This window comes from Lacerta agilis, chromosome 5 (genome assembly GCF_009819535.1).
Source record: "Lacerta agilis isolate rLacAgi1 chromosome 5, rLacAgi1.pri, whole genome shotgun sequence".
Classification (NCBI taxonomy): Eukaryota; Metazoa; Chordata; class Lepidosauria; order Squamata; family Lacertidae; genus Lacerta; species Lacerta agilis.
Genome location: NC_046316.1, coordinates 48,528,932 through 48,542,359, shown reverse-complemented (window position 1 = coordinate 48,542,359; position 13,428 = coordinate 48,528,932). Strand labels below are relative to the sequence as shown.

The window sequence follows — 13,428 nt, the reverse complement described above, 5'->3', positions numbered from 1 at the left end:
GGATTGCTCTGCCTGCAAAAGCTTCTGTGTCCTTCATCTCACCTGTCTTGTTTGCTCTAAGAAGAGCCCAGATGCTATTAGTGCACCAAGAATCAGCACCATTGTTCCCTGCTGCAGTGACTATCGTTTCCTTAGGAAAGCCCATCTCGCACTTTGAGACTCTACTACACAGGTGAAGAAATGGCTCTAGCACATTCCAGTAGGCAGTGATACAAGTATTGTTATTTATTTATTTTAAAGCTAAAAACAGTCTCTTAATCAGTGATTTCAGGGTTGCCAAGGAGGGTGTCTTCCAGCCCTGAATTGCTTCGTAAACAGGAATGTTTTTAAATCCCGCCTGATATAATGCTTTTAATCAGTGCTTTAAATCTCCTTATCTGTGCAAATTCCAACAGCATGCTATGAGACGGTCACTATATTCACATCACTGCAGTCTTTGATAGAAGGCTCAGTACCATACCATTCATCATGCTTCCCAGAAATAAGCATTATACCAACAACAGTACCCAAGAACGGCACCTTCTTCTGACTGATCTCAAATCTGTTTAATAAAATATCACTGAGAACGAAACTGAATTACACGAAGACTGAAAGATTAGAAGTTGCTTAATCTGACATCTTGAAGGCAAGCAGATTTAGAAAGTGCAAGATGTTGACATAGAAGAGAATGTGCACTCACTGTCAATTAAAAGGGGGGGGGGTTACGTAAGCCATTGGCAATAATAGAATTTTCATTCTGGATCCAAGCTTTCATTCCAGAATTATTGTGATGGATAGTGGGTGGGTGCAGGCATAGCCAAAGCCCTTCCAAAGCAAAACCAGTTGATCAAGAAAATCATGAGCCATTCACGACCATTTTCTCTCTAGCCCATGGGCCTAATTATGCCCACCTAGTGTCCCCATTTGACCCGCAAGGCCGTTCTGGCCAAGCCACACCCACCTTCCCTCCTCCTGACATCAGGGTGGGACAGGTAAAGGCATGGCAAGGCCAAAAGGGGTTTACAGACATCAATTATCACCTGTTGTGCAGCATCTGGAAATCCCTGTGCACAGGTGACAGGTTTCCCCCTTTTAAGAAGTTTTTCTCATGTGGTGAGCTGAAACCAGCACCTCATTGTGAAGCGCGTGTCTCTTACAAAAGTTGAAGCCCTGTTACGAGCTGCAACCTTAACCTACCCTCAAGCATGTAGGATTTTAGTACCTACAGAAGACAAATCAGATCAAGCTTTCATTGTTGGAAAAATACAACTGTCCTCTGTTGAAGTAAAAAAATAGTGTGTTTAGATGTGCATAGATTAAGTCAATTCTTCCTTGCAGCAGAGTAGCAATGAGTGATCTACAAGCCACTGAACAGGGACTGATTTTTTTCCCTTATAGACACAACTGGTGTGAGAGTATGCAAACCTATGCTTTAGAGAGAACCTTCAGAGATTGAACAAGGAGTGCTCTTTGTAATCTCTTAAGTGATATCACAACAACACAATTTCAAACTGTTTATTAAAGTAAAATTACTTTGCAGCTCTGTGCTTCTTACAAGAGCTACAGAAGGAAATGTTAAACAGAAAAAGAAATGTGTTAACATTCTTCAAGACAGTGCCTGGCTTCACAAAGCAAAATTATAGAGCAGCTACAGTATTTTACTCTTCTCTTCAAGCCTTCTATGGCTGAAAATGTCATGCAAATACTTTTTAAAAAAAAATCTGTACAGGCAAGGCAATAGGTTAAAAAAATGAAAGTGTTGCACTTCAGAATGTAAAGCATTAGAATACAATAGTTAATGTGGCAGGAAAGCTGTATAGCCTTAAGAAATCATTCATATGGGATTATAAAAGGTAATGTTACCCTTTCCCTAAGGAGAACAAATTCTACATATTAGCCAACAAGCAAGAGTCCAGTGATGTAAGTTGGAATGTTGGTCTTTATACTAACTTGTACAGCTACACTCCCCTAAGTACAAGTTGCAATTGTACTGGCGATAAAATGTAACTTAGCTTTATTATAGAGCCAGAATCAGATTATCTTAACTTTTAAAAACGGAAGTAAAAACCTTGCCTTACACCCATCAGCAAGAAAGATTGTAGGATTAAACCCCAGAAAGGCAGAATTTTATTTAGTAGCTTTATTGTAAAAGAGCTTTGTGCTTTACCTTTGCAGAAAAGCAAAACCAGCCCACATGCAAGTAGGTGCAGAGCCACGTCCCCCTCCCAGCATAATACTCACAGCTTGACATTTCCGCACACATGCAAAGTCTCTCTGCTGATGAAGCCTACACTGAAAAACACCCTCTCACATCCAGCAATTACAATGTACTGCACATACCAACACAACTCAAATGCACACTGCTGTACCCCAGAAACATTTTAATAATGTATTAAGTTATTATCATTAGTGACAACAAGCTATTTTACTTTCTAGTGTTCAAACTAATTCCCAGCCCCTCATTGCTTTAAAATTAGGCAGAACATTCTCATTAAAATTAGCCAAGCATCATCTGCAATATATTGCTTGGTTGTATTTATTTAAATACACAATCTTCATTCTAGCATACACCAAAATGTTCACTGAAGTGTGGTAAAAACAAAGGAAAGTTATTTATTTACAAGCACCTACTTATCTGACCTTAAAATGGAAGCCATCAACAATCTTTAAAAATTGCTACTCGGAGAATACATTCAATTTTAAACAAATAGTGCACATTAGCAAGGATGAGATGTAATTGCTCTAAGTAGCTAGTTGGCTTTATTAGAACAAATGGAGTTCATTTCAGCTGCTATTCTACTGGAAATGGTAAAAGAACAAACTAATTTATTCACACTTGCTGCCCGCTGCTGACACTGATATGATGCAACTTTGGTTCAGAAATTCATCTTTAGAAAAATTCAAAGCACCTATTTAGTGTTGGGAAACATGCATAGCAGTTCCTCTCACAGGAAATTGCATGGGAATACTGACAAAAATATTGTGATCCATTAATTGTTTTAATCCATAAACAGAGTTATAGAAAACATTACTTTTAACAAACGTGGAGTAAACACGCAGTCTAAAACGGCACAGAAGTTCTGTGCTGGAGTTAATGTGCAGTGCTATTATCACTAGTAGGGCATGCTTTAAAAAAAAAAAAGCTGGCAGCTAAAAGGTATTTTCATGATCAAGCTCCCAACTTTAAACAGAAAGGGAGAAAAGGAAAGGATTGTTGTCTTGTTAGTACTACCAGGAGAAATGGGGGAGATACCCAATTTCTCTTAATAAAAATGCCATGCTTATTGCTTATCAAAGGAGTGAATTTGGTGATAATCCACTCTGTGAAACGTCATTGCTTTCTATAATATTACCCAAGAGGATTGCAATCTTAATCTATCATAACTTAGACCTCCATGCCCATGTTATGCATCTGCTTAAATAGCCTATGCTTACAAGATTTTTATGTTATAGACTCCCACTCAATATTAGTCAAGATTGGAATGAGCTAGTTAAATTATGAAACAACTTTAGTGCTATTTTTGAAATTTAGAGAGCTTAGACTATAATCATTTTAGAGATCAATATGCCAGCATGTAGCAAAATGATGCAAACCTTCTGGTTCAAAGTAAAAGTCAAGTGTTTTTGCAATTTGGGTGCAAAATGCTAGTGATTCAGATATTTAATATTCTAACGTGTAACTTATCTATTAATATATCTTAATAATACTTGATCATTCTGCCACTGTGTCACTGGTAGTTATTCAACTGTTCCATAATAAGGTACTGGCAGTTAGTCTTATTTTATTTAGCATGTTGCCATAGTAACCAACAACACACATCAAACACCTCCCCCCCCCCCCAACAGAAAAAAGACAACCTGCATTCAATTCTCCTAAAATTCTCACAGTTTGAAATAATGAGACCAATGGGTAAGTCTTGTTGACAAGTCTTTTGCAAAGTTCCCACATTACATGGAGTTTAAATGACATTCAGAACTGATGTATTAAAATGACAGATTGCTGGTATATATGTTTGTGCATTTGTCACAGTCATTAGTCTTGAAACAAATGTAACACTGGATACATGTAAAAACTAGTGTGTGTGTGTGTGTGTGTGTGTGTGTGTTTCTCTCTGTGTGTGTGTGTGTGTGTGTGTGTGTGTTTGCGTGTGTGTGTTTGCGTGTTTTTCCCATTAATGGCTCTTCACTTGCATCCAAGTTGTTGTGTTTGCCTTGGTTACCAAATCTTGTAGTTCCAGACATGCATATGTATGAAGGCACTTGTCTTCCAGTGGTTTGGGTTAGATAAAGCCTTACCCACAAATGGCACTATACACATTATGGAAGCAGCAAAAGCCCCGAAGCTTTGTGTCACATTCTCCAATTCTACCAACTTCTTGCTGGCAGACAAAGTCAACCCAAAACGTTCTACAGTACAACAAATCCCAGAATGAATTCTAGTAGTTTTTGCCGATTACAATGAGGTAGAAAAGTGCTGCTCAGCTCCAAAATAGAATCTCTCTTCTGCTTTGTCTCCTTAAATACCTAAAAGGGAAATGTAAAAGTGTGTTTCATCACTAACACCTTCCAGCAGCGCCACATATTTGCAAAGTTCACACCAAAGCTGTTCAGCAAAATTGTTCCTCCTACAGTCATGTTATCTTGGGTTGCTTTTCCCATTCAGAAAAATAATCCACTGCTGCAATAACAAAGCCTGCTGTCTAGCAGCTGACAGATATCAGCTGCAACAACTTTCCTGATCTGCAAGGCTATAAACATACCTCACCATTTGTAACAACTCTTGCAACTGATTCTTGCAAATGAAAAAGCACCCACAATGAAAATGTGTGAATGAGCTTCGTCTGAATCTAGCCCATCTTCAACACATCTTTAAAACTAGTACTGTGTGCAGGCTCTGTTAGTCATGCTTTTAGACATGACTAATTCAATATCAAAAGTTGTGGAGTATTGGATATTTATGGCAGGGTGGAAAACCTATGACCTTCCAACTGTTAACTGACTGCAGATCCCATCAACACTGACCACCGGTAATGCTGGCTGCACCCCTGCCATAAATATCAATATGACAAACTTGTAGTTATAGAATGGGTAGATCGTTTAACATCATTGAAAGAAGGAATATGCTGAGTGTCCATATGGGGAGAGAAAAAAAGGGGGGAAAGGCCTATGACTGTGATTTGTGTGATTTGTCTGGAACAAAATATGGCACCAAAACTGCTTTTTGTTTGAGCGTTCTATATATTAGAGACTCCAGAACAGCACACTAGTCTACTCAACCACGTAGAAAACCAACAGCGTCCAAAGGAACCCAGAACATGCCTGCGTGTTTTCTTAAGTCCAGAGTGGCCCAGTCATTAAGATTTTCAGGACTGATTCACATCCTTCTCAGAACCCCTTCGTAGGTGGATAGCAGGCTGGCACATGCCTCTAACAATGCATGTCACACTGACCTGGGACACATGTGGACACCAATCTAGAACATGACACATTCTTGCCATCTCCCCACCACGGCCCACACACACTTTTTGTGGGGTGGGGAGAGGATTGCAGGGGGTGGATTTATGCAGGACAGCGATAAGTCATATAATTACATCCTCAAATGATATACTTTACTCTTGTGCTAATGATATTAGAAAAGAGCTGCTCAGTTGTTTTTTTATTAATGTAGCAAGCAAGAGTACTCTTCCTGAGGCAGAGACAGTGGCTATCACCAGGCATCTAGATAGAATATCACTGGAGGATGTTATGGTATTTGGGTACTAGCAACAAGTGGGAAATGCAATAAGAGGCTGTGAAGGTCAAACTTTAATTTTCAAATAGGTCCATAGCAGCATTTTCCTAAATGAGTAAAAAGGTAGCACTTCAAAAGCATGATTAACATGGTAAAGGAAGAAGAAATTCAATGTTTAAAAGGTGTACAATGGGGATGTGCACATCTGTAGAGATGTGTAGTTTGATTGTTGTAGGACTTGGTTGTAGATATTTAAAAACTCAAATAAAATATGTAATAAAAAAAATAAAATATTACAGGGATTTTCTTTTTACACATACCCTTTTGCATAGGGCACAGACTTTCCCCAAGCAAGGAAGTTAGTACTACTGTTAATGTTCAGTGATGTTTAACATCGTGCACCTTGCTTATACCACAGGGAACATTGGGATGATACAATTTGGATATAATGGGCTAATCTCTTGAGCCTTAGTGCAGCCCTTTAGCTTAGATAAAGGTTAAATTACGATTTCACATTACATTATCCATTTAAGGACTAAGATTACAACCCTCAATACACATATTGAAGGAAGTCTCATTAACCGGAATACGTAAGTTTAGTTGTGCTGTAAGGCACCTGAAGCTAACAAAACACTTACCCCCATGTCCTTAAAGACTTTCACTGCGTTTTTTGCAAGGCAATAGGTGGCACTCTCAGCTGTAAACATGGAAAGGCAGGCAGATAAACACATGAATACAGGAAACTTTGATAAGAATACATTGAAAGACAGGGAAGGCTGCTCCACAGAAAGCAGCTGTTTGACATACCATATACTGCAACGTTCTTTTCTGTTCGTGTTATTAAGTATCTGTGTAATTTTTGAAGATATTCTGATTCCCTGACAGGACCGCGGAAGTTATGTATGAAGATAGCAGCAGAACTGTACGCCTCCAGTAATGGTCCCAGTAGCTTCTGAAGGAAGGTGATATACTGCTGGTGCTCCTGAGACTGGCTCACCTGTGCAAGGTAAGAAAGGAAAGGAAAAATAAATGTCACTCAAGCTACCAACATCCAGTCCCGTCTCTTGCACCAGCCCAGGCAGGAGGTGGCAAGAGAAGCAATGCCTTTTTGCTGCAGCCAAGAGGCCTGGATCAGGCCTGCGATAACAGCAGAGCCTGCTCAAGAGCCAGCAGGTCTTTGCCAGCCCTGCTCTGTGTCAGGGTTTTCCAGTGGTAGCTTCTGCCTGCACTGGGGAGAAATATTTTCTTAGAAATTGTCTGGGGCATTTCTTGTAGGTGGGACTTCCTTGCAAGTAGAGCTGGGAGGAAGGACACCTTCAGTTCATCCAAACCCCCTCCACAGCAGGGCAGGTCATAGGTTTGGATTGCTCTGCCCCATTTCTGACAACATTAGAACCGAAGCGTTATGCAATATTGCAGCAAAGCTGTAATGGATCTATTTCCCATTCCATAACCAATATAGCAAGGGGTGCACATTATCTATATACATATTAGTGAACTGGGGTGCTCAATTATGATGGCTATGTAACAACAATAAAGCACTGAGAAACAAGACGGAGGGATGGTTAGAGGAACCCAAAGGGCTTGCAGAAGTAGGAAAAATCCCCAGAGGCCAAAAAGCTCAACACGGCTCCAGAACAACCCAATGATGGACTGCAGACCACAGAAACAGGTGGCATAATAAATCCGCTAGGTCCTTTTCAAAGCCTGAGTTTGAAACTCCCTCATTCATTCTGTGCAGTGCAGCTATGAATATGAAGCACTTAAGAACAGTATGTGCTCTTACGGCCTATGCAGTACCTTCAAGTAGCAATCTCGTTGTTCTTCGCCAAAGTCACTGTCTTCATCCTCCTCATCACTCCTCCAAGATAATGGTTCTGGGAGTTTCTTTTCCCAGTGCTGCTCTGCAAGGCTAGGATTAATATCCTCCTGCTCATCCTGCTTAATAGAGGAACACAACACAGTAAGCATCAGGCACCCACTAAAACTAACCATTTAAACCATTTTTTCGCTTTGGTGGCCCTGGAGCAGCTACTGTGTGCATTTTTAGAGCCCATACAGTGGCAAAGGAGAAAAGGGAAGGCAAGCCTTTATTTCCCCTATAAAGCGATCTCAGTTTCCAAAAAAGATGCCCAAGGCGACAGTCTTCAAATTAATTCCCTTAACAATAGTTTTCACAAAAGCAAGTCCACACAACTTTGAATATTGCAGCTCCCAGAGACTTCTATATCAGACCCAAAGGAACTCTGAAGAATTTAACCACTAAGTAAGCACTAAAATACTATGAGCAACGACGTTCACAATATTGCCTGGGGGAGGAAGTATTCTTGTTTCCCAGCAACAAGCAAAGGGAGTGCTGCTTCAAAGGGCATTTAGGCACCCTCAGAGTGTAGAAGAGATAGCTCTCCTCTTGTTGCTTCTACTGGTTTTAGCTAAACCGCTTATTTGGTTTTTCTAGTTTGCAAAATTTAGCTATTATATTGTTAGCTACCTTTGATGGACCTTTTTTGCAGAAGAATATTAATCATTTAGTAAAGAGGAACAGTACCACAAATATACAGAATGCCCAAAGATCTGACATAAATGGTCATTTTCATGAATGTACGTTCAGACTTGTAGCACACACACAAAAAACAACACCTAAATGAATCTACCAGTAAGCTGATCTCTGAGTTCATTTTCTATTGTTTACATCGGCAAAATAAATAAATAAATGTCTATCACACTGAAATGGCCATTCCCACATAAGAGAAACATATGCAAGCATGAGTGGTATTCAATACAGTGGTACCTCGGTTGTCAAACGTAATCAGTTCTGGAAGACCGTTCGACATTTGAAAAGCGTTTGAAAACGGAAACAAATACTTCTGAGTTTTCGGCGTTCGAAAACCGAAACGTTCAGCTTCCGAGACACTCGAAAACCGAGGCACCACTGTACTTTCTGTATGCCAGTGGAACAGAGTTCAGCTTGCACCATGGGATTTAATCTTCCCCTCTCTTGCACACTCTCAGAATTCACTGCAGGGGGTTGGGGGTACTCCCTGGAGCAGATTTTAGGGGTGTACATGAGCCAAGGGAAAGTATAATCATTTTTCTTCTTCTTCTTCTTCATTTGTCTGATTTATTAAAGAAAAGACAATTGAACACACTTATAAAATGAACAAGCTGATCTCATATTTGAGAAGTCAAGACACTGGGAAGGTATAATTCTGTTGTGCAATAGGAAGTCTGTTCCATTCATACAACACTGGGTTATTATGATTAAAATCAGCCTCTTTTTTAATGGAGCAAAATGCAATCACCTATTCAAAATCTAATCAGCCACTTCTCCATATGCTATCCTTGGTAGGTTTTAAGATATATTGTAGCACGTTAAGGTACATTGTTTGGTGTTAGAAACAGTATACATAGAGGACCTCAATGATCTTATAGCACTTTTAAAAGCCCAAAAGCAAATACCTCGCAGTATAACAAGTTCACTAATCGCAACAAAAGAGAATACTATTTGATAAGACTGTTCCCCAATAATCATAACCAATAACAGAACAGAAATATATTATAACACTTCCCCCATTTTTCTCAAGATTTCCCACACACAGATACAGACACGCAAATGTAGATAGTAAAACAGAAAAGGGGGGGGGGAGCTATGAACCAATACCAAAGGGAACAGTGCCTTCTAGAGGGCCAAATGTTAGATTGCAAATGTTTTCATCAATGGCTTGTAATGAAAATTAACAAAGCTACCATAATGAAAAAATAAGAACATTCTATGAAAAGGCAATGCCACATAATAAGAGGAAAAGGATCAGTGTGAAACTTAAATGAAGTGAAACAGGCAAATGATTTGATAGGATTTTGACCCAAACCGAAAGGTAACAAGACACATTTAACGATTTTCTCGGGAGGGGGGGGCGGTGATGACCCACTAACAATGTGATCCTATGCATATCTGCTCAGAAAAAAGTCCCATTTCATACAATGAGGCTTACTCTCAGGGACCAAGAACTGCAACCTAATTTCATTGCTGACATATGCCAAGGTTGAGAAGAACATATTCTAATATTAGGATTAATGATTTTGACTTTCGCTTTTAAAAAATAGTGAGAACAGTTACTAGTACTTTTAGAGAACTACTTCCCCAAAAGAGTTCTAAATTGAGATGGAGGGAGGTAGGATATAGATTGTGGTGGTGGTGGTGGTGATGTCACACGTTTGCACTGTATTATATTGGTTTAAAAGCTTATTTCCTGCCCCCCTCAAATCTTGATTAAGATCCGAAATTGAAGATTCATCCACCCCACCGAAGGATTGGAAAATCCACTTGACTTCCCCATTAGATTCCATTAATGGCTACCTGGGACCTGAACTAAAAATAAATTTAAGTTAAAAAGCACTCTGTGCATACATGGGTGTGCAAAACCTCCCCCCTTTTGCATTCCACGTTGAAGAGTCAATGAATACTCAGGAAGTTGTGAAATTAGGGTCTGTTTAACTGTGGCCTTGGTCCAGCAAGCTGCTTAGGATGCAAAAATTAGGTGTGCAGGAACACCAGGCTGCTCCCTTCTGTGTTATCAGTCCTCAGAGACAAGAGGGAGGATATTAACTACTGGAATAAAGCGAACCATCAGCAACTTACCTCCGCTACCAAAAGAATGCCATACTGTATGAACTGTTCAATTGCTTCATGACACACTTGGCATAACAGCTGGCAGGGCTAAGGAGAACAAGTCAGGTTAATCATTCACAGAAGCTCATCCATCCTATCTCCCCCCCCCCCCCTGCTCCTGGCATTAACTGCGGTGTTCCAAATCGTCACTTGCTTGCCTGTGGACAGCAGGACCTGCCCTGGGTGATCCTTCTACTTCTAGAAGAGTTCTCTCTCCCTCTTTTACCCCAAGCTCTCCAAGTACCCCAAATAATTAAGAGGTGAGGGGCAGGTGGGGGGAGGAGTTGTGGCTATTTTTTACAAGGACTGTCTTGCTTTTATATTTTCTCCGGCATTTTCCTATTTCATGAAATCAAAGCCATTGCTATGATAGCCATTCTAACCCAAACACAGTCTTTATTCTCGAGTCCTCATTCCCTGCCACTTTTTACCCCCCAACAAGTATATTGTTCATCAAATACATGAGTTCACTGTTAATGCAATCTCCTATTTTTCCATACTGCGCTTCCCAGTTTCTTCTATCCTACGCATTCAGCTCAACATTTCACATATATTCTCAGGTCTCCCCCCGGGGGTAGGGGGTACCCAAGGGTACATAGTACCGGCACCTCTTTTAGTTGTTGTTAAAAAGCGTATGGTGAATACCGGCACCTATCTTTCTATAAAAAAGCAATGTATATATTCCACCATATGCAGCTGTTTTCATAATTCTGCTTGCCTCCTTGTGCAACACGTGTCAAACTTTCTTTGTTTACTACTAGGAGCCTTAGATTTTTCCTGCTTTCATTTTGCCTTTCAGGTTTTCAAAGAGTTTTAAGAATTGAGATATACCTCTAACTGCCGTTGAACACCTTAACACCGTATAAACGGCATGTGGCGGTAGCAGCAAAGCACTTGGTTTCTGACACACACACCCCAAACCTACCAGGGCAATAGTGCCTTCATTGGAGAGCAAGTAACACAAGCTGGCAGCTTTTCGGACCAGTTGTTCCTGACTGATCATGTTTGGTGGGATTCCGTTGATGCCATTTCTATGCCTTTTATTCTGTATAGCATGGAGGCTACAAGCTGAAGTGGAAAGAAAAAACACATAAACAGTTACCTTTAAAAACAAATCAACTCAAAATCTGCTTCAAACAATTCGTAAAATGGTAAGCTTTAAATAAAAAATAAAACCACACCCTTACAACACTATTTGGATTCCTTCCCCGAATTTTTACGAAAATATCTTCTGGAGGATTCTTCAAGTCTAGTATCATATGATGTGGCTAAATTCTGCACTTTAGTTATTGAGAAGCGTAAATCTCTTTTATTGAATAACACATTGTAAAGTTCCTTTGTGTAATTGTTTTATCTCTGGTGATGTTGTTGCCGATTTTTCTCAGTTTAGGTTTATGATTTTCTGTGCTGCTGGCTTTTGCCGTAATAAAACTGACTGATACCACTGAATAAAAAAACGCAAACAATTCTTGCAAAATAAGATCAAAATACAATAGATTTTGAAATTAGGACAATGTGCAGAAGAGGGAAGGAAACTAGGAAGAAAATGTGCTATTCACACCTTTAAAATTATTCACTGCCTTGAGAAGACACTACACTGCCTTTCAAATGACAGATAGATCAATAATCCTTGCAGCAGCAATCACTACAGTATATGAAATGTAGGCATTGCTCTATCAAGTGCAGAACTCATAATTTCTTAGTTCGGCTTTGGAACATACCAACAATGGCCTCTTTGAAGAAGACATGCAGTACCCCGTTGCTGTAGAAGTTGAGTTCAAAGACAGTAGGAATGGATGTGCTGGGTGTGATGAAGAACTCGTTGTTTCGGCTGGTGTTTGTGATAGTTATACAGTTCCCCAGCAAATGGATGGCATGCATGACAACATCTTCAGAATTCCCTGAAAATCCCAAGTCATAGTCCCGAGCCAGAACCTCCTCCTTCATGGAAAAAAAATCTTCAACCAGCTTGGAAAGATCAATTCCCTGCAGAAAATCAACCAAAAGATCCAAGACAGTGCATCTTTTTATAAAATGCATTTTAAGAATGCAGAAAACTCCATTATCTATACCTCAAGTTTTCAAAATCCATGTATTTGAATTACTAATTGGCTCCAACCTTCCAGGACTGCGTGTCCCCCACCTTTATGGACTTGGGAGCACATTTTGAATTTTAAGAGTGTGCTGGGAGATCCAATCACAAAATATTTGCTAGTGGGAGGTTGTGGCACCACACAAAATGCTTCCCATAGAAGGGCAGGTGTAACACAGAGTTAGAAACACAATCTTCCCAGAGAACCTTATGCTTACCATCGGAAGTCAGCTGTGTACTCCTGCTCCTGATTGTGGAGATCACACAATACTGATTTTGTGCATGCACACACACACAAACACAAACTCACACTTTTGCTGTGTAATAGCAACAGGGAGCATTCCTCAGTGCCAGGAAAAATATACACAAAGTGGCAACACCACACTCACTCTCATTTTACAGAAATCTCTAAGGAGACACCTACTCTACAACTTTCTTTCAGGGAGGGCTAGAGTCTGGCACATCTGCCCAGAGGCACCAGTGACAGCCTTTATGAGTGACAAAGTATCAGTGAGCCCTGGTCTAGGCACTTGGAGATGTTTCCAAACCCTTTTCAGCTAATTTAGGCTGGGCTACTCTATTCTACTGTATCATATCCATATCAATAATATAAATAAAAGGTCAAAATTGTTCTCAGTTCAACATTATGCATGAACTGGACTCAATTCTAGCGCATACTTTATGTCAGCATTTTTTAATTTTTATTTTTGGTCACCTCTTTACTACGAGAAACTGAGTCTTACAGTCACACCCAGCCTGTGTCACCATGTTAAAGAAACCTTTAAGGCTGCCTAGAGCAGGAGTGGGGAACATTTGGCCTAGTGATGATTGGAGCTGTAGCACAGCAACATCTGGCAGGCCAAAGGTTCTTCACATCTGGCTTAAAGTAATTTCCAAGAAACACTGCAGCAGCAATGCTTAATGAAGAAGTTACAGATAAATTCCACAGCACCAATG

At 40.0% G+C, this 13,428-nt stretch overlaps 1 protein-coding gene across 5 annotated transcripts in view; it reads right to left on the bottom strand.

Moving 5' to 3' along the window:
- Positions 1–4,106: 4,106 nt before the first annotated feature.
- Positions 4,107–13,428, bottom strand: part of GPAM (glycerol-3-phosphate acyltransferase, mitochondrial) — a 32,997-nt gene continuing 23,675 nt past the window's right edge. For 3 of the 5 annotated variants that reach the window (XM_033149690.1, XM_033149694.1, XM_033149691.1), the window contains 7 exons: positions 12,101–12,365; positions 11,305–11,447; positions 10,350–10,427; positions 7,511–7,651; positions 6,518–6,707; positions 6,349–6,407; positions 4,107–4,503 (listed from right to left, as the gene is read on the bottom strand). In XM_033149690.1, coding sequence (XP_033005581.1) covers positions 4,387–4,503; positions 6,349–6,407; positions 6,518–6,707; positions 7,511–7,651; positions 10,350–10,427; positions 11,305–11,447; positions 12,101–12,365 — 993 coding nt within the window. In that variant the 3' untranslated portion in view covers positions 4,107–4,386. The remainder of the gene's footprint in view (positions 4,504–6,348; positions 6,408–6,517; positions 6,708–7,510; positions 7,652–10,349; positions 10,428–11,304; positions 11,448–12,100; positions 12,366–13,428) is intronic. The other 2 variants (XM_033149693.1, XM_033149695.1) reach the window with 2 other exon arrangements.